General features: G+C 49.6%; 1 protein-coding gene across 10 annotated transcripts in view; it reads right to left on the reverse strand.

The window, feature by feature from the left end:
- Positions 1-418: 418 nt before the first annotated feature.
- The window catches only part of Gtf2i (general transcription factor IIi), an 83,724-nt gene continuing 60,115 nt past the window's right edge, over positions 419-24,027 (reverse strand). For all 10 annotated transcript variants that reach the window (XM_055606261.1, XM_055606269.1, XM_055606268.1 and 7 more), the window contains 18 exons: positions 20,160-20,343; positions 18,963-19,021; positions 16,284-16,355; positions 14,399-14,582; positions 11,909-11,967; positions 11,504-11,578; positions 10,916-11,017; positions 9,617-9,682; positions 9,173-9,356; positions 8,117-8,172; positions 7,595-7,675; positions 6,722-6,805; positions 6,328-6,511; positions 4,872-4,900; positions 3,639-3,680; positions 3,001-3,042; positions 2,163-2,237; positions 419-1,627 (listed from right to left, as the gene is read on the reverse strand). In XM_055606261.1, the coding sequence (XP_055462236.1) occupies positions 2,179-2,237; positions 3,001-3,042; positions 3,639-3,680; positions 4,872-4,900; positions 6,328-6,511; positions 6,722-6,805; positions 7,595-7,675; positions 8,117-8,172; positions 9,173-9,356; positions 9,617-9,682; positions 10,916-11,017; positions 11,504-11,578; positions 11,909-11,967; positions 14,399-14,582; positions 16,284-16,355; positions 18,963-19,021; positions 20,160-20,343 (1,562 nt within the window). In that variant the 3' untranslated portion in view covers positions 419-1,627; positions 2,163-2,178. The remainder of the gene's footprint in view (positions 1,628-2,162; positions 2,238-3,000; positions 3,043-3,638; positions 3,681-4,871; positions 4,901-6,327; positions 6,512-6,721; positions 6,806-7,594; positions 7,676-8,116; positions 8,173-9,172; positions 9,357-9,616; positions 9,683-10,915; positions 11,018-11,503; positions 11,579-11,908; positions 11,968-14,398; positions 14,583-16,283; positions 16,356-18,962; positions 19,022-20,159; positions 20,344-24,027) is intronic.

The raw sequence follows: 24,027 nt of genomic DNA on the forward strand, positions 1-24,027 counted from the left end.
GGGCTCCCCTGCCAGCCTGCTCTCCCGGGCACCTTGTTACCATGACAGCTGATGTGCTACTGCTGGCCAAGGCAGGGAGGGATGGCTTGCTTGCCACCCCTTCACACTGCTACGGCTGTGTGACACTGTGTCATTTCCTGGTTCTTCCTAGGTTCCAGGCGTAGGTCCTCGGAAGCTTGCCCGTGGGATGACTCTGGCCTGAGTTTTCCTGTGTCACCAAAACAGGTAAGACACAGGGGTGTGGGGACTGCGCAGAGCTCTAGCTGGACAAACCAACGACTTCTTCAGAAACACCAGGCACACAGGCGCCCAATCTCCAAGGGGCTGAGGTGAACACCAGCCAGGCCTCCTGTCTCCTGGTGCCACCAGCCCGCACACCCCTCCCCAGGCGCTCATGAATGAGACAGCACAGAAAGAATGGGTTTGCATGTGAAAGGCATGGATGGATTTTATTTATTACCCTATATCTACAATTTGAGGTAAAATATAAGGAACACATAAAAATGCCTATCTCTGCTACTGTGTGATATAATTTCCCATTGTGAACATCATGGTGACGCTACTGAGAACTGTGCCATCACATCCTCTAACTTTTGAGAGCTGTTATTATTATTATTATTTTTTAGACCAGGCTGGCCTCGAACTCAGAGATCCGCCTGTCTCTGTCTCCCAGAGTGCTGGGATTACAGGTGCGCGCCACCTCGCCTGGCCAAGAGCCATGATTTTGTACAACTGCATCATCGGTGAGCCTCCACAGGTAGGCCCACAGAGGGAGTGAACTCCCAGGTGCCTCACTCCCCACGCTGGCGCCTCGGCTAGACAGGCAGTTAGAGACCAACCATACAGGCACACAGCCAAGCCTGACTGTACCCAGAGCTGTAGCACCCCAGGCCACTGTGGGTTCCAGCTGGGGAGGGTTTAGAGTCACCCAGCTGCTCAAGCATGCATACCTGACCTCCGACCTCTGACCTTCAGGATACACCCAGAAATTTACTTGCTGCAAAGTAACGGTGAAGAGGCTCTGAGAACGAACTCTCTAGCTGCACGCGGACACGCGGACACACTGGCTTCTCAATGGCCGTCGGGCGAGCTGGGCCGGCTTTGCTTTTCATTACAGTGAAAACAGAGGAACCATGAAGGAGCTTAGGAAAAGGCTTAGTCACATGTACAGACAGCAGCCCTCCCTCGGGCAGGAAGGGGAGCCGAGTGCAAGATCACGGAAATGATTTTCAATAGAAAAACTAAAGCACTGACTAGCACAGGGATTCTCTTCGCTGCGGAGGCCGAGATGCCCAGCAGGGAGCTCTCCACTGACTGGAGTGCGCGCCGCAGCCCAAGGCTCTGCCCGATGCATAAAAACGTTAAGAGTTGTCCCTGCCATTCCCCGTCCCTTTCCAGCACTGCTGCGAAATCCTTCTAGTGCATTCCCAAGCCAGCCAGGCATGCGCCTGCATGCGCCTCATCACGCTGCGTAGTTCAATTCACAGAACTGCTAGAAAGAAGACATTTCTATCTAAAAGTAGAAAAGAAGGTTTGTATAGAAGGTATTTCTGTTATACAAGTATATTACAGAGCTGGCAGGAACGGGTCTGAAAGCTCTCCTCCACTACTCACACCGGAAGCGGAACTGCAGAGAAAACAGACAAGCAGGCAATGGTTAATCAGGTGACAGGAGCAAGACACCTCTCTTCACCACCCTACTGCCACCTACAGAAGGACCAGGTGGCTCAAATGCAGTTGTAGAAGACAGGAAACTCTAAGTGGTCTGACGGGGCAGGCACAGGGCAGAGGCCACCATGGCCGAGGGCAGGCTGAGGCCGGGTGACAAAAGAGCCTCCTGACTTGTGGGTTACTGGTGGCCTTCCTGTTAGTGGCAGGGTCACGCTGAGTGACAGGCTTGTGACAGAGGTCAGTCAGGGAGGAGCAACCGTGGCATACGGACTGAAAACTCCACCCCGCCCGAGATACAGTATCACTCACTATTGAGCCTGGCTGGAGCTCCACGACATCTACCTGCCTCTGCCTGTGCTACCATGCACAGTGCTTTTACATGTTTGAGGGAGAAGAAACCCTGGGCCACGTGTCCCGAGCATGGCCTCCCATCCTGTAGCCACCAGCTTGCAGACAGGCGTGGACAAAGGGCAGCAGGGAGGGGCTCTTACCCTAGACGGACACGGTCTACCACGTGGGGTCTGGCTCCTGCTTGATCTGTGAGCTCCCATCCGTTTCCTTAATCTCTACAGAAGAAACAAAAGGGCGACAATGAGCCAGCCTACTGATGTACACCTGCTTGCCTTTAAAGCTAGCCATACAAATCTGCCAAGACTGCCCGAAACCCTCCAATGCAGCTTCTGCATAATGTGTGTTTGTTATGGAGGCCTGGGCCTTGCACATGCCTGCCAAGTGTTCTTCTGTGCAGCCATGTCCAGCTCATGGCTTAGTTTCCAAGTACCAAATTCATATTGTTTTGTGCGCGCGTGCTTATGGCCATGCCCTGTCTAATGCGCAGAGACCTAGACGTTAGCCAGAGCCGCACAGGGAAAACAGGAGGCCTGCCCGGAGTCCTCCTGAGCAGTGTTCTCGAGGTAGAGCCTCATCAGTTTGGGGCTGCGGACATGGTTCAGCAGTTAGGCGCACTGGCTGCAGCCGGGCATGGTGGGGCACGCCTTTAATCCCAGAACTTGAGAGGCAGAGGCAGCTGGATCTCTTTGTGGACCAGCCTGGTCTACAAAGTGAGTGGAGGACAGCCAGGTTATACAACTATCTGTAGCTCTTACTCCAGGGACTCTGGCGCTCTCTTATGGCTTCCTTGGGCACTGAATACACACGGTTCCCCAAGATGTAAATAAGCAAACACTCATATACATTAAAAAAACAAAACAAAAACCAACAACGAAAAACCTCCAATCAAGTCACTGAGAAACAAAGGCACAAAACTTGACCGAGTGAGCAGAGCCCGGCCATCCTGAGGCATCTGCACTGGAGCAGCCCAGCCCTTACCTTCTGCTGCTGGAACTTCCAACTGGCTTGCCTCGGCCGAGTCTAAAGAGAAACACATCAAGTCTCACTTGAGCGGTTTTCAAAGGCTGCTATTTAAAGAGTCTAGAAGGAGAGCAGGAGAAGGAGGAAGGGGAGGAAGCACTGAAGATGGCAACGACCCATCAACTTTCTCGTTATTGTTATTCTGTCTGGTGCCTTTGGAGTTCTGGGAGTTAAAAACAGTTGTGAGCTGCCATGTGGGTGCTGGGAATTGAACCAGGGTCCTCTGGAAGAACAGCTAGTGCTCTTCACCACTGAGCCATCTCTCCAGTCAAACCTGTCAACTTGTGGCCTCCACATGCTCGCACACTAGTGTGAACACGGTGACACAGGCGGCCTTCTCATTCTGAGGCTTTACCTTAGGCCGCTGGTCTGGGAATCAGGACATCAGGAATCATCTGGGATCAGGGTTTAGGGGGTCTGTGGCCCACAGCTACGACTTAGGACCCACGGCTCAAGTCTCCGGAAGTTTACTGACCTTCAGTTACGGTAGGAGGGAGAAGCAGTGTGAACAGAGCGCGTGCAGGCGTGCACCTCGACTGTGAGCCATGAGGCTGGTGCAACCATGTAAGCAGTGCGAGCTTCACGCTGCCTCTTACCTTGTACCACAGGGCCTTCTGACTCATTCTGGTCCACCAGCTCTGCAAGGAGAGGGAGCAGTTCAGAGGACAGCCTACCACGTGTGACACGTGCCCGTGCCCGTGCCCATGCCCATGCTTCAACTGTGCAGCACAAGAACGGAGACGGGCACGCAGTGTGGCTCGGCAGGCGAGCGCCTGCCTGCAAACCTGACAGAACTGACTGCAAGTGTCGTCTGACCACTGCATAAGAGAGGGCAAGATCTGAGTAGCCCAGCATCCCACATACAAGTAAATAAAAGGGGAGGGGGAGGAACATTAATGGCCCTGGCAGATGCCACCAGAATCGGGAGCCTCAGTAATCAGCGCACAGTACAATCAGAGCCCTGTACAGGGACATGAGTGAAGCTCACTGTCGCACACAGGGAGCCACAGACAGCAGCCTGGGCTGTTATAGTCTTTGGAAATTAAAGCCATACAGAGAACAGAAGAGCCAGTCATGGTGGCACACACCTTTAATGTGGCACTCGGGAAGCAGAGGCAGGGGGATGTCTTTGAGTTCCAGGCCAGCCAGGGTGACATGAGAGACAGGTCTTAAAAAAATAAAAGACATGAAATTTGCAAAAAAAAAATTCAACGAAAGTCTCCTGGCTTTGCAATCATTAGTATATGCACAGGCATCTGCGTGAGCAGGCCCTCAACCTGGGTGTGAGGGCCGTAGGAGAGCTCTGTGGAGCAGGCTCTCTCCTTCACCTTTCCCGGTTCTGGGGGTGGAGTCAGCTCTCCAGGCTTGGGCAGCGAGCTTTGCCAGCAGGCCATCAGCAGCCCTCCGTCCCTTTTTTTTTGGAGATAAGAGTCTCATGCGGCCAAGGCTGGCCTCCGACTCCATACAGCCAGACAGTGCTGGACTCTAGCCTGATCCTCCTTCCTGCCAAGCACTGGGATGGCGGGTTTCCTCCTCCGCCCAGCACTTTCCTGGCTATAGCCCTCCTGCTCTCTAGCTCTGACACTGCAGACTGGAGCTTACCAGCCCAGGCAGGCGCTCTCTAAGCCTGCCTACAGTGAGCGCGTGAACGTACCATTCTCTGACTAAGCCAGTAGGAGGAAGCGCCAAGCAACAGGCCAACGTCACAAGGCACGAAGGAGTGGATGACGTATGTTATCTTGCAGGTGGCACCCGACCCCAGCAGACATGCCCACATGCACCCTCGGATCCCGAGGAACACACTAAGCAATGCTTTGTGAAATACTCACGGTTATTAATCACAAGTCCTGGAAATGGTCTGAAGAGAAAAACAAATTGCAGATGTCATGTGAAATGTTTTTATTTTCCAAGAACATTTGCTTATCTTGTTAATTTACGCCACGTGTTCCTATTTTAGAACCCTATGGAAGAGACATGCAAGACCTGTATGAAATGACCATAATGCCTAGTAGCACTGACTCCGGTTCTGCTATCCACGAGCATCGTATAGAACGTACCTACCAGTTAGCTGGAACTAGCCACTTGCTGTCCACAGTGCACACGGCCATGCGAGCTACGTCTTGTGTGCTGTGTAACTAGACCTTCAGCACTTGGAGACAGCATACGCAGGTCACTGTTAGAAAGCGCTACGCTAGGTCAGCCAGGGTGGCCATGCCCTTCACCCCAGGACCAAGGAGGCAGAGACAAGCAGATCTCTGAGTACAGACGGCCATCCTGGCTGACACAATGGGTTCTAGGCCACTCAGTTGTACAGGGAGACCTTGTCCCACCCCCCACAAAGAGTCCCACTGAAGCGGAAAGAAAACAAAAAACTGTTCCTCCTTTTTTAAGGGGGAGGCGCCTGGGGGAAGGAACAGTCATTCCCGACAGGAAAACTGCGACAGAGAGCCAATCCTGCCAGAAGTCCATGACCTCACGCTCCATCACACCACACTATCCTGTGATGGTTAGCAGATATTTTAGGTTTTGAAGGCTCCATTATTCTCATGTTTCATTAAGTATAGTGAGAAAGCGGGCAGAAAATGTCAAGAGTTGGATGTAACCACATTTTAAAGACGAACAGGCCACGATTGCCACCAACCTCTCACCTTCAGAAACAGAGAACTGCTGGGCACGATGGCACACACACCTTGAAGCCAGCACTTGGAAGGCAGAGGCAGGCCTGGTCTACACAATGAGTGCCGGGCCAGTGCGACACACTGAGCCTCTGTCTCAACCACCAAGCAAACGTGCTGGACAGTCAAGCTAGTTAGGTGTGTACGTACGTAATCCCAGCAAAAGCCAGACGTTAGGCTCAGCCCTGGCTGCACTACAAGGTACTATGTCCAGAAGCTGGCGCAGCCCGGCCTGGAGGTGCACACCTGTGATGCCAGCACTTGGGATTACAGACAGGGTCTGAGGGTCTAAGGCCAGCCTTGAATTACAGAGAAACTATGACTTGCAGAGCAGCCATACAGGGATCCAGCAAGATGCTGTCCAAATACACCAGAAGAGTCAACTGAGGAGCTGAGCAGAATACTGGCCTGGTGAGGAAAAGGCCTGGTGACCAGCACTGGCCAACAGTAACTGGGTAAGGTAACTGAGGCAGAGAAACCTGGGACCGTTTAACGAAGCCCGTGCTGGCGGATCATTAGAAACTCGTTGCCTGCCAGCTCATTACCCACATGGTCCATTTCAGTTCCACACTGCAGCCCTCTGGGAGATGACTAAGCAGGAAGTTCTCACCTAATGACAGTGAACTTGATAAACTCAGCAGAATCTAAGATCCTTCTCATGGAGCTGATCTCCAGATAGCTGGGGGCTTTGAAGGTCACCCCGGGAGGCATGCCGTCCACCACCACGCAGCCGGGGTTGATGGTGATTTTCCTGTAGGGCACCTTCACGGGGAAGTCCATCCCAATAGCTTCACCTGCAGTGAGACCAACAGCACAGGGCACCGTGTGACCGCCATCTTCAAAAGCGGAAACACAAGGCCAAGCAGCAACCCTGGTTTACGGCACAAGACGTCTGTTTCTTCCTTCCCCAGAACTCCCCAACAGACCGCGCACCCTTCACAGCAACCCTGGAAGCTCCTCATGGGGTCTTACGGAAACAGTTTCTGCAGTTATCACAAACTTACCAAACTTCCGGCTGAACAGGTCATTGACCTGCTCCCGCAGCTGCCTGGCCTTTTCAACTTTGGACAGTCGTTCATTATCATCATCTAAAGACAAGCAGAAAGCTGACTAGGAGGTTTTCTAGAAAGGGTTTCTAAGCCCGGTGTGGTGAAGCGCACCTTTAATCCAGCATTCAGAAAGCAGAGACAGGTGGATCTCTGTGAGTCCAAGGCCTGCCAGATCTATATACTGAGACTGTCCTTAAAAAAAAAAAAGAAAGAAAAAAAAAGGAAGGAAAACAAAACAAAGTTCTAACACCAACTCAAGAGGGCACAATCCATTCCTCTTGTGCAAAAATGTCTGTTTCATACAGACCATAGTTCAAGATTTCTCTGTGTAGCCCTAGAACTCACTCTGTAGACCAGGCTGGCCTTGAACTCAGAAATTTTCCTGCCTCAGCCTCCTGAGTGGTGACATTTAAAGGCATGACCACCACCGGCCCGTCAAAACAGATCTTCAAAACAGATCAAGGACTTCTTTATGGGTATGGGTGCTCTGACTGCATACGTGTGCGCCCAGTGCCCACTGCAGCCAGAATATGCCAGTCCCTTGGGAAGGTAGTCACAGAGGGTTGTGAGCCATCGTGTGAGTGCTGGGAACCAAATGCGCCTCCTCTGGAAAAGCAAGTGCTCTCCGGCCTCCACACAGCCTTTTTAAAGGACAGAGCCGTGGAGCAGCGGCCAGGGCGCTCAGGTCAGGAGCTGCGCAGCCGGCCGAGGGGTGGTTTACGGGAAGCCCGTGAGCGTGCACAGCGTGAGCCGTCCCCGAAGCAGCCAACCAGCCCAGAAACAGGTCCTGCAGGCCGAGGGGCTCCACCACACAGGCGGAAATCATACCTGGAATCGTCACCTGGATGATGTTGAGGTCTTCCACTCCTGATGCAGTGGTATTAACACTGGGCGAGGAGTTTATCTTCCCTGAAAGAAGAGCACTGAATATTGCAGTTTAGACACAACACACACAGTAACCCAAAGCTGCCTGCGCAGCCGGCCGCGAGCTGGCACTTGCTGGCTACTGAGGGTGGCACACTTTCTTTTCTTTCTTTCTTTCAAAGATTCATTATTTATAGAGCGTTCTGCCTGCACACCAGAAGAAGGCACCAGATCCCATTATAGATGGTTATAAGTCATCACATGGTTGCTAGGAATTGAACCCAGGACCTTTGGAAGAACAGCCAGTGCTCTTAGCCTCTGAGCCATCTTTCCAGCCCCTGGGCGGCAGACATTCTAATGGCCCATCTTTCTGTTCTACTGTGTCTGGGTGTGGAGAAGAACACGGTCCACAGCGCTGGCTGCCTGACAACTAGCGACAGCCCAAGAGCCACGCTGCCACGGCTGCCGTGCTCAAAGGACACTCACTGGGAGGGCTTTTGGAAGAGGTGCTCTCTTTGATGGCCGTCTCGAACATCTCAGGTCTACAAGCAAGAAAAAAAAGTCTGGTTAGTTCAGCACAAGGTACCCAGGGATGACGCAGTGTGGAGCCTGTAGCTCTGCAAACAATATGCAGCATTTGGAAGCAACCTGGGTCCATGAGGAGTGTGTCCACAAGGACCAGTAATTATTATTATTATTTTTGGGGGTGGGGTGGGGTTGAAATAAGGTTTCTCTGTGTAGGGGCTGTCCTAGATCTTGCTCTGTAGACCAGGCTGGCCTGACCTCACAGAGAATCTGCCTGTCTCTGCCTCCCCGAGCACTGGGATCATAGGCGTGTGCCACCATGCCCTGCTTTAAAAGATTTATTTTTTAATGGACATGAGTGCTCTATCTGCATGTACATCTGCACGCCAGAAGAGAGCATCAGATCTCAGCATAGACGGTGGTGAGCTACCATGTGGTGGTGGGGAATTGAACTCAGGACCTCCGGGAGAGCAGACAGTGCTCTAATCACCACCAGTGTCACTTGCCACCTTCTTGGCCAGGTGAGAGCATGTTCTGAGGACAGTAGGAGACCCAAGTGCAAAAACAAGAAGTACCGTGTCCACACCCTAGGTACATGCAGGATGAGCACGTGTGCAAGCAACACACAAGCCAACACCTTGCCACAATAAATTAATGACGTAAAAGGGCCTGTGGCGTGTGTACCCAGGTGTGCCGGCACACCAAGCTTTGTATGCGGAGGCCAGGAGGTGCCGGTGTCCTCACAGCCCTTCCTGGAACCTTCCAGGCACGTTCCTGCACCTAGGCCCAGTGATCCTCCCGCCTTTGCCCACCCTCGGCACTAGGGTACAGGCTCAAGCCTGCCACGTGCGAGCTGGCATCTGACTTGTGGTCCTCTAGGCTGTGCCGCAAGCACTCCTCAGCACTGTGCTGTGTCTCCACCCCGGAGATCACTTAGCCTCTGGAAGAGCTATTTCACCTCAGGCCAGCACACCGTGACCCCAGCCCACGGATGTCCTCTCCAGCTAAGAGTCTCACTTTTTAATGATGAACTTGATCTTGGCCTTGTTCCGGAGTATCTTCTCCAGCCTCGGAATGCCGAACGTGGATGGTCTTCGGAAGGGCACTCCCTCAGGTAAGCCTTCTACATAGAAGTCTTCTGGGAAGGACTCGAACAACGCGAACGGCACTTTCACAGCCTGCTTAAGGCCAAGAGCTTCGCCTGGAACACACAGCACCTCGTTCCGCAGCACGCCTTAGAAAAGGCATCTGCAGCATTCTGCAGCAGCTACGAGACCACACTTACTGGAAAACTCATATTCACTTTAATTTTGGAAAATGTTCTTGGAATTCTTGATACTCAGTAAAATGGGTAGAAATAGAAGACCAGACCCCACACATTTCCAAAGACATTTAAACATCAAATCCACACCATTTCTATTAGAGAACTACTTCGTATTCAATGTTTCAAAACAAACCTACCGCATTTTTCATTGAAAAGGTTTTCCACTTTCTGCTTCAGGTCTGTGATCTTAGCGTTCCAAGCCTCTGCATATGGAGAACAGCAGCCACCAGTCAGCAAGGATTTTCCACACGGAGGGCAGAGATTTATTTTTTTTTACCTTATCATTTCATTGATTTAATTTAATTTGCTTGCTCATTCAACTTTTTTTTTTTGGCGGGGGGGAGGTGTCTGAGACAGGGTTTCTCTGCATAGCCTTGGCTGTCCTGAAACTCTTGAACTCACAGAGATTCACCTGCCTCTGCCTCCCAAGTGCTGGGATTGAAGGCACTGTGCTACCACACCCTGCTTCATTCATTCATTTGAGACAGTTTCTTTTTACTCTGTATCTGCCTCCTGAGGGCTTGGATTAAAGGAGAATGCCAGCATTCCTGGTTTTGCTTTATCTTTTTGTTTTGAAGCTTTGCAAAGCATAGAACAAACAAGCAAGGTTTTTTTTTTTTTGTTTTTTTTTTTTTTGCTGTTGTTATTTTGCCCATTTTCACTGTCTGGTACTGTGGGACAGAGGGCGTTTTTATAGACGTACATACTGTGTGTGAAATGCTCTCCTCTCTTCCCCTTTATCGTTTCCTTCCTTTCTCCACTGCCCATTAGTCCCATGTCCCATTTCATGTCATGCATACACACATGACTCTAAGTCTCTATATAGTGAACACACAGGATTTTTAAAAATAATTTACTTATTTTTATTTTCTGCGCATTGGTGTTCTGCCTGCACACATGTCTGGGTGAGTGTCAGATATTGAAGTTACAGACAGTTGTGAGCTCCCATGTAGATGGTGGGAATTGAACCTAGTCCTCTGGACGAGCAGTCAGTGCTCTCAACCACTGGGCCATCTCTCCAGCCCCAAACACGCAGGTTTTTAATATGGCCTCCTGCCCGTTCCTCCAATACTCGCATGATTAAACTAAACTGTTAGAACTGGATTACCAACACGCTGGTTACAAGGAAATGACCCATGCTTTAAGAAAGAACAAAGGCCCACTCCAAGCCTGCTTACACGCCCACCATGTGCCAGGTCTGGCCCTGGGCACATGCAGGGGCCTCAACCCACAGTCCTCAGGCACATTTTGCACACTTGCACCACCCTTTGTTCCCGTCTCCAGCACAGGTGAAAGAAAGGGTGGGTACCAGAGCTCGGGCAGGCCGGCTCGCGCTGCTTGCTGAGTCTCTGACCCCACTGACTCACTGTCCTGTTGACACAGCGCCTTCATTCCTTTTAGAGTGCTGAAACCAAGAAAATAAAAGGTGTATTTACCGAAGGAAAACTCTCTGCCTCGAGGCTTGAAGGGAACATTTGAACCGTTGGTCTGGGTGGGAGTTCGAACGGCAGAGGGCTGAGGGCTGTTGTTATTGGGGCCTAGAGGAAATTCAAAGAAAAGCTACAGTCACTGTGTGCTCACTGTTAGTTAGCATGTACCAGAAAAGAGAGTCTGGGCATTCTGAGGGCGTGTCTCAGCAGCCTGGAAAAACACACATATATCCTGCATCAACAAACAAAGTATCCAGGGGGCGGGAGAGATGACTCTGCGGTTGAAAGCACTGACTGCTCTTCCAAAGGACCGGGGTTCAACTCCCAGTGCCCACATGGCAGCTCACAACTGTCTGCAGCTCCAAGTTCTGACACCCTCACAGAGACATACAGGCAGGCAAAACACCATTGCACATAAATAAAAAGAAATAGATTATATATATAAAAAAAAAAAAACAAACAAAAAACCATACAACAAAGTATCCATAAACGTAGCATTACCACAGGTACTTTTCAGACCTAACACCTTAAATGCACAGACATTACTGAGTTCACACATCTGTAAGGAAAAGAGTAAAGTGTGGAGTAGCTCACCTTCCACAGTGACCTCAATCTCTGGGACCTTGGAGTTGCTCCCAGGGCTTCGAGGTCGTTTTGGGGACTGCAATGCTGTAAGGCAAGGAGCAAGGTTACTTTTCAAGCTGATGCAAACCGCAGAGGGGTGTGTTATAAAAGCAGCAGAGGAAAGTCCTACAGTTTGGCTCTTTTTAATCCTCTACATGCGTGCCAACAAAGCTGTGGAGACATGAACAGAGGCGGGAACAAATATCAACTTCCAATGAAATGGCAAGAAAACAGACGAAAGAGATCCACTAAGCAAAATAGCCTGAAAGCAGAGAAATGATCCGAAGGCCTGCGGTGACAACGGACTACCCCTCGGGTAACAATAGAACAGTGGCAAAGAAGGTAGTGCCCGCGCACTGAGGTGCTGCCTCTTACCTTTAGTGTTGACTTTGCTAGCCATCCCAGGAGGCAAGTAGGACACAACCAGCTCAGGCCTAAAGAGAACATACAGTGGGTCACAAACAGCCAGAACTCTTTCTAAAACATAAAAACACGTGTACTGATGTTTCCCTGCATGTCTGTCTGTCTGTGTGCCATGTGCCTACCTGGTGTTCATGGAGGTCAGAAGAGGGCACTGATCGCCAGGACCGCAGACAGACACTTATGAAATGCCACTGAGAACTGAACTTGGGTCGTCTGCTGTGGTTTGAATGAGAACGACCCCCACAGGCTCATATGTTTGAATGCATGGACACCACAAAGTGGCCGTGTTGGCAGGACTGTGTCACTGGGGAAAGGGGGAGAGTTGAGGTTACAGATGCCCACAACAGGCCTAGTCTCTCTCTTTGACTTGAGATCAGGGTGCAGCCCTCAGCCGCTTCTCCGGCGTCATGCCTGCACGGGTCCGCTGCCAGGCTCCCCTCCCCGGTGATGGTGACGGAATATGGCTCCGCAACTGTGAGCAAGCCCCCAATTACATGCTTTCTATTGTAACAACTGCCTTGGTCATGTGTCTCTTCACAGCAAAAGACAGAAGTTGGTACCAGGAAGTGGGGTATTGCCGCGACAGGCCGGACCATGCTGCTCGCTGGTAGAGTGTAAACTCTGGACTAGAAGAAGCTGAAAACTTTAAGTGTGGGTTAACAGGCCATACTAGTAGGAGTATGCAGGAGAGAACTGGGGTGAGCTCAACTGTAGGAGCCCAGCTCAAGAGGTTTCAGAGGGAAAAACATCAGCAAATGGCCTAGAGCGCATTCTTGGGGCTATTTACAAAGAATGTGGCTGCTTTTTGCCCTTGTCCTAAAAACCTGTCTGAGCTTAAATGGAAGAGTTCTGGATGAATAGCATTAGCAGAGGAGATTTCCAGACACCCTAGTATTAGCTGAGTTGTATGGTCATCAGTAATCACTCTTACAGCAATGTATAATAAAAAGGAGTAAGCTGGACAAAGAGAAATTTAAAGACGCACAGTTTGAGGAGAAAGTAGGGCACCTGAGGTGTAATGGAGCTAAGTCCTGTGCTCAGGAGCCAAAAAAGTAAAGCCTGATGCTAAATGGAATAAAGGGAGTGGTGACCTCAGGGTAAGACCCCACTCAGCTAAGCTCCCAACTTGTGAAAAGAAACTAAAGAAAAGCTTAAGTAAGCAGTGAGGGAAATCATAAACAGAAAGCTGCTGACAAAAATGTAATTGGAGAAGTGGGCCACGTTCCAGCCCCAGCAAGCAGAAAAACTTGGCAGCTTCAGCCACATGGTACTGACTTCAGAGTCAAGGGTATAAGGCAGGGGTCTGGAATCTCCTTCCATGGCTAGGCAAAGATGCCGAGGCCAGGCATGTGTCAGGTGTGTCCCTGCACGGAGCCCCCACAGGATGGACATGCCAGAGCCAGGGGGTACCTGCTGACCAGGTGTGGACCACCCAAGAGAAGGAAACTGCAGTCGAGCAAGCTGGACGGAGGCCAAGATCTGAAGAGAGCCTTGACTTCAGGCATGGAGATGCAGAGTTTGGATCTGCCCCTCTGGTTTTCAGTCTTGCTTTGCTCCAGTATTTCCTCACTATTCTCCCCTTCCTCCCTTTTGGAAGGGTAATGTATATCCTGTGCATGAGTCTCAGAAAAGACTATGAACTTTGGATTTTAAATAATGTTGGGACTGTGAAAGATTATGTTTGACTAACTGCATATTGCATTATGATATGGCTATCAGCCTATGGGGGCAAGAGAGTGGAATGTGGTGGTTTGAACAATGAGCTCATGTGTTATTATGAGGTCACCAAGGAGTGACCTTGTTGGTAGAAGGGTGTCACCAGGAATGAGCACTGAGGTTTCAGAAGCCCACAGCAGGCCCATGGCTCATGGATTAGGGTGTAGCTCTCAGCTCCCCCAGCAACCGTGCCTGTCACCATGCTCCCCACCACGGTTATAATGGAGTACGCCTCTGAAACTGTGAGCAAGCAATTAAATGCTTTCTTTTATAAGAATTGCCTTGATCATGGTGTTTACTCACGGCACTAGAACAGGGACTACGACAGCTATCTCTCCAGCTCCCATGACTCCTTTTAAAACAGCAAATTAACACTGGCTTTGATCTCTGCAGGAGAGTAAATAACTGGAAAACAGTAGACAGCTTGAGCTTGAGCTGGAGGACGTACAGTGGCTGCCAGAATCTACCAATGAGGAGGTGGGGCATAGCTCAGTAGGAGAAGCCTTCCCCAGAATCCCTAGTGAGGGGCTAGGCCTCAGCAGCAGAGCACTTGCCTAGCCTGTGCGAGGCCCTGGGTTCAGTCCCCAGTTTGGCAAAGCTCAGTGTTGGAACCTGCACTGGGACAGGAGCGCACAGGGAGGAAGGCTAGCTGAGAATGAAGGACTCACAGAAGCGCCTGCCCAGCTAGCATCATGGTAAATGGCTGTGGGGACAAAGACAACTTACTTTTTAACAACAAACTTGATCTTATTGCTCCCACGAACAATCCTCTCGAGGCGGGGAATCCCAAACCAGGTGGGGCTTCGGAAGGGAATCCCTTCAGGGAGCCCTTCCACATACAGGAACTCTGGATTCGATTCGAACACAGGATACGGCACCTTCACGGCCTCCGTGAGGCCGAGAGCTTGAGCTAAAAGACAAAGAGAGGCTAGCTCGAGTGCAGACTTTCCCACAGGCACTCTTTGGTCTGTATCTGTAATCAAACAGGTCACGCTAGCTTCCTTACAATCCAACTGCACAGCCACTCACTCTTAAGACCTAGTGAAAGTAGGTAATGGTCGTGCAGCAGCCGCCACAGAGAGATGGCTAAGAAACTAAGAGCACTTGCTGCTCTTGTGGAAGACCTGGGTTCAGTTCCCACCAGCCACACGGTGGCCACAACACCCACGCCTGCAGTTCTAGGCATCCGATGCTCCCTTCTGACCTCCACAGCCATTAGCCACACAGGTGGTGCACATGCATGCATGGTGATTCAACATCCTACACATAAACATTTTTAAAAACCTAGAAAGTTCAAAAACATTAATTAAATTATACCATTATACTTGAAAAAAATCAGTGACTTTGTTTTGTTTTGTTTTGTTTTGTTTAGAGCAGCTCAGGCTGGCTTCAAACTTATCAAAGTGGTATTAATCATCCTGCCTCAGTTCCTCAAGAGCGAGGATTAAAAGCATGAGCCATCAAACCCAGGAAACAAACAGTACTTTAAAAGCAACTTCTTAAAACAATAAAAATACATTTTGCTTTCTGTGTACATCCGCAGCCTGGTGCCCAAGGTGATCTGGAGTGACGGTGGACTGTGGGCTGTGCTGTGGGTGCTGGGAGGCTACAGCAGACAGGCTGGACGAGCAGCCAGTGCCCTTAACCACTGAGCCACCTTTCCAGCGTGTAAACAGTACTTTTAAGAACCTTTAAACGGTAGCTCAGTAACCAAGTAGTTTTCCAAAGTAAGGGGAACACGGACTATTTCTAACAGGATCTCAAGGGCAGGCTGTTTGACACCCCCCCCCCACCCCCGGGGAGGAGCAGTCAGTTAGGCCACAGAGGAGGACTTTGCAGCCAGCCCTGAAGATACCTGATAAAACAGGGTCAAAATCAGTGGACTTAGAAAGGGGCAGGGAGGAGACCAGGGAGGGAGTTTGGGGTTGAGGAGGGAATGAGGGAGCGGGATACAGCTGGGACACAGAGTTAACAAAATGTAACTAAAAAAAAAAAAAAAAGAACCTTTAAACATTTTCAATGCAAACAACAGCCAACCTGGTCACCATGTCTGTGGCAGACGTGAGCTAGGGCCATACAGCTCAGGGCTGAAAACATGTAGTGTCCCTGCTGCCCTGTAGGCCGGGATCATCCAAGAAAAACCACCCTGCAGACCCTCGCTGAGGGCCTCCTGAAGCACAGCACTGAAGACCCACAAAGAGAAGATGCTGCAGCCAACAGAGCAGTGCAGCGGACAGTGCTGGCGCTTGCCTGCCACCCTTTCTTCTCCATTGACTGCAAAACGAACTGACACCTGAGCTGAGCCTAGGAGACCTAAGACTGCACACTCCAAACTGAACCCAGCAAACAGTGAAGCCCTCATGTCTTTCAGGTGAGAAGCACATTGACTCAAAGGGGCTCCCCAGTTCCTTCCTCTCACCTCCACTGTGGCATAAGAGAAAACAGGAGCAGAGAGATGAAATAAATCACTTGGTTTAAGGAGAGAGCTGAGTAGAAGTAAATTAAGGCTCCCTTTCTGGCGCCATCCCTCACGATGTTCTGAACTTCTAAAATTCATCCAGAACACAGCCATTGTCTGTAAGCTAAGGCATAACTACTATCTATCACTCACCAAACTTCAAATTAAAGATTTCCTCCACTTGCTTGCGGAGCTTGGTGATTCTGACATTCCAATCTTCTTTGACTGGAAAGAAGCAAAATCAAATGTAACTAATAATGCTTTTACAGGACTGACACAAATCATAGACTCAGGGAGGAAAGGGATGCCTTCCTGCCAGTGGCCAACGCTGTGGGCTCATCCTCCAGCGAGGACACGGCTGTTGCCACCCTGACCGGAGAGCAGCTCTCATCGCTGCTCCAGTTCCCTCTCTACTGGGTTGGCCACAGGTACCTGCAAGTGAGCACCACAGAGGGTGCCGGGAGCTCTGACACTGAACTGTGGCTAGTAACTAGGTGTAGCTGGTGAAGAGTTTCCATTATACAATGCTAACATCTGAGGGTTTAGAAATTCAGAAAAGCGTATGAGCACTCAGAAGAAAGAAGACAAAGGATACAGAAAGTCTGAAGCCAGCCCAGGAGACCCAGGGTCCCTGTCCCAAACAAAAAGCAAAGCATCTGAAATACCTGTGAGCACACCTAAGGGGGTAGTAGTCCGTGACACAGGGTGCAGGGGACAGGCACAGGTATGAAATTCCTGTAGGTTTTATGGTTGGGTGAGGTGTGTATGTAACAAAGAGGTGAAAAAGCCCTTTAATAGCCTATAAACATAAAAACAGCAGAGAAGGCGAAGAAGCTTCTCTTCTGAAGTGGATTCTGTGGGGCTGGTGCGCGCTCAAGCTGGCAGGATGACATGCTGCTATGATAGAATGGCCTGATGCTCAGAAGATGAGCAGACACTTGCAGCCCTCCCTCCAAGGTCCAGGGAACCTCAGAGAAGAGACGTGTGAAAATTAAAGAGGGAGGAAGGGACAGACTGTTGCTGAGCTGGCTCTTCAGCACGGTACGGCTTTTGCCATCTCAAAGGCAGACAGCTGTGATTACCACGTGAGTCTGTAACGGGATTAGTCCCGAAACAGGCACTCTGGGGAAGAGGGAGAGGCCTCACCTGAGATTATGGCCTCGCCAGTGCTGAAGGCTGCCCGGGTCCCCCACACTTGTTAGTCACCCCTCACTCGGGGCCCTGTAAGTAACCCCAATAAACTTGCCATTTGCCTACAATGGACTTGTTTCTGTGTTGTTCTTCCCCTCTCCAGTGTTTGGGGGGGGGGGGAGGGGATGGTACAAGACTCCTCGGGGAAGGTCACACAAATAAAATAAAGATTCTAAGTATTAAAAATAGAGAGAAAGAGTTTTCTTGTACTTGTCAAGTATCAGAAAAACAAAAGGGAGAGAGAACTGACATTTAAACTCATACATAAAACTGAGGAAAGCCAGTGGCCTTCTCCCTGAAGGCCCACAGGAAGACCTGCTGTGTAAAGGCAGTTCCCCAGCAGCTTCTCCTTTGCTTCACCATGCAGGCAGCCTTGTCCTGTCTGCCTGGTGCCTGCCTCCTCACCACATGCCTACAAACTCACACAACCCAAACTTCACCAACAAAACCACTTTTCCAATCAGAAAGAAACATAGCAAAGCTGCTGTAGCTCAGCAGACAGCGCCTGCCTGTCATGAATTAGTACCACGAAACAAGTCCAACAAGAGAACAGACGGCATTTCTCAACTTGTCATACCAGTGGCTCAGCTATCAAGACTCAGGACACACCCATAACATCAACCTGCATGCTATTTCACCCCAAGTAATAATAGCAGAATGATTAGCCACTCAGATTTAGGACTACCCAGAATGTAGTCGGGATTCATGCTCTATTGCTTTAGGGGGAGAAAGCCTGAAACACAGGCTGCCCTGCAATTTTCCCAGGCTAGATTCAAATGTGTGGCAATCTCCGCTCTCAGCCCCCTCACTGTTAGGGCATCCGAGCCCCTGGAGCTGCGGTTACAGGCAGTTGTGAGATGCCTGACCTGGGTGCTGGGAAGCAATCCCTGGTTCCGTGGAAGAGCAGCATGTGATCTTAAGCAATGAGCCATGCCTCCCTCCACAGTTTGTTGGGCTTTCTTATCAGTATGTGAGCTTAATCAGAGTTTTGCTTTTGTGAGAATAAGAGCTACAGGAATAAAGATTAAAGCCCCAGTGTATGGACTGGCAGAGAACGGTCCTGGCCAGATGCAGCAGCTGGGCAGGTGGTATGTGATGAGCTAGAACCAAAATCCTCATCATGGTACACACTTTTGATCCCAGCACTGGGGCAGAGGCAGGCAGATTTCTGAGTTCAAGGCCAGCCTGGTCTATACAGCCAGTTCCAGGACGGCCAGGGCTATGCAGAAGAAACCCTGTTTTGAAAAACCAAAACCAACCAACCAAAAAAAGACTATTTGGGAACAGACGCACCATGAAAGAATTTTATGGCAAAAATATTACTTTCAGCTGGGCCAGGGACACAGGTCTGTCACTTCAGCTATTTCAGAGGCCTCAGCAGGAGAATCACAGGTTCAAGGCCAGCCCCGGCTATTCTGAGCAACTTTAGGGGGAGTCTATCTCAAAAGGACAAGGAAAAGAGTGTTAGGGACATCATTCAGTGGTAGAGCTCTTGCCAATCGTGAGGCACTGAGCTCAATTCCCACCAATATGGGGGGGAAATATTTTCAAAGATATTTAATTATTTAAATAAAAGAAAATGGAAGGCAGGAAGGCAGGCAGGCAGGCAGGAAAGAAGGGCAGGCGTCTGGGCAACTATACCTGGTGTATTTGTCCGTGGCTGAGTCACTTCAGTTGTACTGTGAGTCAGAAGTTCTGGTCTGTGAAAGTATTATCGAAATTAGTGGTCAGAGTGTTTGGGAACAGAGCTGGACAATGTCAATTATTCTTTAGTGTGTCCCATTCTTCCTTCCTGCGCAGGGAAACAAACCATTCTGGTGGCTGTTCTGAAACAGCCACCTCAGGTGGACTACTGGTTGCTGTAGAAATGACTGTGTGCTAGCCGCTTTCGCTTCCAAACCAACTCAACCTTGTGTCCTACAGGAGCTGGACACCTGAAACACCCCTGTCCCACGTAACTCTCAATGCTGGCAAACATCTAAACACATTGCCAACTCACAAGGCGGAGGGAAGGCCCGGAAAGTCCTCTGGAGTAGTGAAGCCAGCCTGCTGGGTTTGCTCCCCACACACAGTGCCTGTGGGGCAGCACACCCTTCAGAATCAGCCACCAACCATGGCACAGCCAGCACGAATGACCACGGGCGACTGCTTCAGTGCCCTTAAACTCTCGTGTGCCGCCGTCCTCCACTCACCCACCTGTGCTGGCATCCTCATGCTGTCAAAGAGCAGCCTGAGTGTACCCCTTCCCTCCTCCAATGTGATCACCTCTATGGAACATCCTTTTCCAGACCACATACACCAATAGCCAACCTGGGAGTGTGCCCTCCCTGAATTCTAAATGCCCCGATACAAGCTCATGAGACAGTGTGTGCTTGGGCCCCACTCTGCACACATCAGCACTACACTGGAGCAACCCTTCCTCAACCAGTTCGAGTAAATGAAACATTGCATTTACAGTGCACACAGGAAGGGCCACTCAGGAGGAAAAGACCTATCTTCACCAAATGTGTCTTTTATCAGGAAAAACAGCAACAGCAACAAAAAACCTAACCTCCTTCCCTCAGATGGGGAGCAGCCTGCCAGGCCGCAGAGGAAGACAATGCAGCCAGTTCTGATGAGACCTGATAGGCTAGGTCAGAGGGAAGGGGAGGAGGACCTCCCCTATCAGTGGACTGGGGGAGGGACATAGGAGGAGATGAGGAAGGGAGGGTAGGACTGGGAGGAGATGAGGGAGGGGCTACAGGTGGAATACAAAGTGAATAAACTGTAATTATTATAAAAAAATTAAAAAAAACCAAAAAACCCTTTAAAAATCTGTTTCACAGATAACAATCTTACCTTTTGATAACAAATTTAATTCGATTGCCCACTTGGATGATTTTTTCCAGTCTTGGGATTCCATACCATGAGGGGCTTCGGAAAGGAATGTTTTCTGGAAGTCCTTCCACGTAGAGATCGTTGGGATGGGCCTCAAATTTTTGGTATGGTACAGCCTTGGCTTCCGTGCTCCCCAAAGCCTCAGCTAAAGAAAATGACAGTAAAGTCAGGAGACTCAGGCTAAAGTCATAAATGAGGAGCACTCCCAAGTGCAAAGCTTCAAACATTGTTGCTAAAATAAAAAACAAAAAACAAAAAAAAAACAAAAAAAAAAAAAAAAACAACTCATCAATGGGTATGAACCTATAATCCCAGTACTCAGGAGGCTGAGACAAGGGGATATGGAATTCCAGGCTAGTCTGAACAGAACACATACACCGTGCGCACGCACGCGCACACACACACACACACACACAGAGGAAGAGAGCATGAGACTGACAGACTGACCCTGTGTGTATATGGGAGGGGCATGAGGGTAAATTTACTAATCTCTAGTCTGAAACCACACTGAAACAGCTTTAAAAAGAAATATTTGAATGACTGACATCACACCAGAAGACAGATGGCCCCTGGATCCTGTAGCTAACCTTGCTGGGGTGGGTCTGGTGCTCTGTATCCTAATGTTAATTAACACCCCCCCCCCCCCAGGATCTGGTTGCTAACCAGATGAGCACATTCTCAGGTACACAGTATACTGGTCTTTGTTGTGTAAACCTTGAGGTTAATAAAGTTGCTGGAGCCTGTGACTGGGCAGAAGAGAAGTAGACCAGGCTTAGATTCTGGGGTTGGGGTCTAAGAGTGACCACAAAGAGGCGAGGAAGACAGGGAGAAGGAAGTCATCTTGGGGAATATGGATAAACACATGGCCTTGAGGGCTGGCCTGATAGAACAGAAGCAGCCCAGACACTAATGATTAAGGCAAGTAACATGGGGTGTGTAGCTGGAAAATAGCAAAATACCTTAGAGGGTTGATACCTGCCCAGCTACTGTGCTTTAAAGCTTTTATGAATCCAAGAGGTCTCTGTCTCAATTATTCAGGAACTAGCCGGGGTAGAGAAGCCCTCAAGATTCGAATATCTATTTCACAACATGATCTCTGCATATTCTGCAGCCTGGTGGCCTAGCAGGCAGAGCTTACAACTAGCCTGAGTTTCTTTGTTACTGGATGGACTTTTCCTTTGATGTTTAAGGTCTTTTGTCCTAATCCCCTGTCTGACATGTGGGGAACAGAGGTCAACACAGTGCAACTCCTCAGAAGTCCCCGGTTTATGCCTTTGAGACAGGTTCTCTCATGGACGAACCTGCAGCTTTCCATGTATGTTCAGGCTGGCTGGCCAGCAAGCCCCAGGGGTCCTTGGTCTGCACTCCTTACTGCTGAGGTTACAAGGGCAGCACCATGGGTCCTGAGATCCTCACGCAGGGCCTCATGCTCTTGAGGCACAGACTTTAATAGTGAGCTACCTCCCTGACCCATTCTGCCCTAACTTTTTCCTTTATATTAGCAACACCAAATCTGAAGGGGGCTCTAGTGTGTCTAAAAAACCACATACGAAGTTATCACCATCACAGTTGTAAAAGAAATGTTCTGAGAGGAACAGAAAATGACTACGGCTCAGATTCATACCTGTTTTATCTGGTAAATAAGACATAGGCTAAACCTAATTTTAACACGCTTTCCAGCAAATACAATGTTTGAATTGACAGCGGTTGAGAGAAAAGGTGATGGCTGGGTGTAGTGGCAAAGGCCTTTAATTTCAGCACTCAGGAGGCAGAGGTAGAGACAGGGAGACTGCTGCAAGTCTGAAAGCAGCTTGGGCCACACAGTGAGGTCCTGTCTCAATAGGAAAGAAAGGGGCAAGGATGCTGACTCCTGCTCAGTAGGCAGTCCGGTTATCCTGAGTCAGCTCTCCAGTCCACACTTCCCTTAGCGTGTAACTTTCTTCAAGCCACGCTCAGTCAGGAAGTCCTGCCCATAAGCAATGTTCCCAAGGTGGGCCGAGCCACCTCCACTCCTGAGCTGCCTGCACCGCACACGAGCACACAGGCATCGGTTATAGGCAGGGGACACCGGTGAAAGCAGAACAAGAGCCCGGGTGATTTCAGTGAGATCACCAGAACAACTGCTCATTCCTCACCAGCTCCCAAACAAAAATGCTAGCCCAGCAAAGTTCCTTTTTAGATGGTAGCTGCTGGGAATAAAATCCTGGGTTTTATGTATACTAGGCGAGCATTCTGAAACATTCTCAAACCTCTTCCTCCGTTTTCTCTTAACAGTAATAGTGGTGCAGACCTTTAACTGCAGCAGTTGGAAGGCAGAGGCAGGTGGATTTTCTGTGAGTTCCAGGACAGCCAGAGCCACACAGAAAAAACACAAACAAAAAAAAACAACAACCCTGTCTTCAAAAACAAAACAAAACAAAAAGTTTTCTGAAATTAGTTTTATAGTGTGGGGATCAAACCCAGGGTCTCAGGTGTGGCAAGTAGGCCCTACAAAAAGCCAGATCCCAGCCCCAGTTTGTTTCCTCAGCTAAACTTGAAAACACCAACCTGTCTCCCACTGGCTACTTCTCCTTTCTTTCCCTTCCTTCTTTTGCCACTTCTTAGGTAACAACAACAGCCAACAGTAATCCTCTCGAGGAGCAAGACGCTGAGACCCACATCATTCCTGAACAGGAATCACAATGACATAATGGCGACATCCTCAACAATCAACAACGGCTGTCACTGATGCAGGCTGCTAAGTTAGGAAATGACTGACTGGTTTCTTTACCATGCCCTAGCCAATTTACACCCAGACGGGAGGCCAGGGATACTGACAACCTGCGAAGCCTCAAACTCTGACTTGTTGGGAGATGGTAGTTGGTGCCTACCCCGCCACTATCCCAGTGTAGTGGAGAAAATAAAATTTCCTTTCCAAAAAAAACCTCAAAAGCTGGATGGTGGTGGTGTACACCTTTAATTCAGGCTCGGGTGGGGTGGGGGGGCAGGCAAAGGCAGGTGGATCTCTGTTTGAGGCCAGCGTGCTCCATGGAGCAAATTCTAGGACAGCCAAGGCTGCACACAGAAACTCTGTCTCGAGAAAAAAAAAAAAAAAAGAAAAAAAAAAAAAAAAAAAAGGAAGAAAAAAATTTTGATTTGTTCCTGACACAGGAAAAAAGTAACAAGAGTAACAGAAGCTCTTTGGGGGCTGTAGAGATGCTCAGTAGGTAAGAACATGGGATACCTCTGCAGAGGACCTAGGTAGGTTCCCAGCGCCCACATGGCCACTAACATCTACCTGCACTCCAGTTCCAGGGAACCCAAAACCCTCTTCTGGCCTCCATGACACCAGCCATTCCAGTGGTGAACAGAAGCATGTGTAGACAAAGCACCTTTACATAGGACTGTTTTTAAGGCACTAAAATGTTAAACCAAATACATTAAGTGTCCAAAGGTATAAGACACAAAACAGAGCATAGTAGTTTTGCTTTAAACCTTTAGTTTAAGACCAGCCTGGGCTACATACACATAGCAAATTCCAGGCCAGCAAGGGCTACATGTCATCCTAAAACACTAAAAGCAAAACAAAACCAACCCCTTGAAACAGAGGTTTGAGAATATGGGAGGCGCTTGTCTACTGCACACAAAGCTCTGGGGTCTAGTCTCAGCAATGGTCAATGGTGCCTCTAATCCCAACAACTCAGAAGCAGAGGCAGGGAGATTGGCGTGAGCTTGAGGCCAGCCTGGACTACATACCATAGGCATAATGAGACTTTGTCTCAAAACAACAAAACCAATAATGAATAAATAGCAAAACCCAAGATACTGTAAAACAAGATCATGGTGCCTC

This window comes from Psammomys obesus, unplaced genomic scaffold (genome assembly GCF_907164565.1).
Source record: "Psammomys obesus unplaced genomic scaffold, mPsaObe1.curated_primary_1811, whole genome shotgun sequence".
NCBI lineage: Eukaryota > Metazoa > Chordata > Mammalia > Rodentia > Muridae > Psammomys > Psammomys obesus.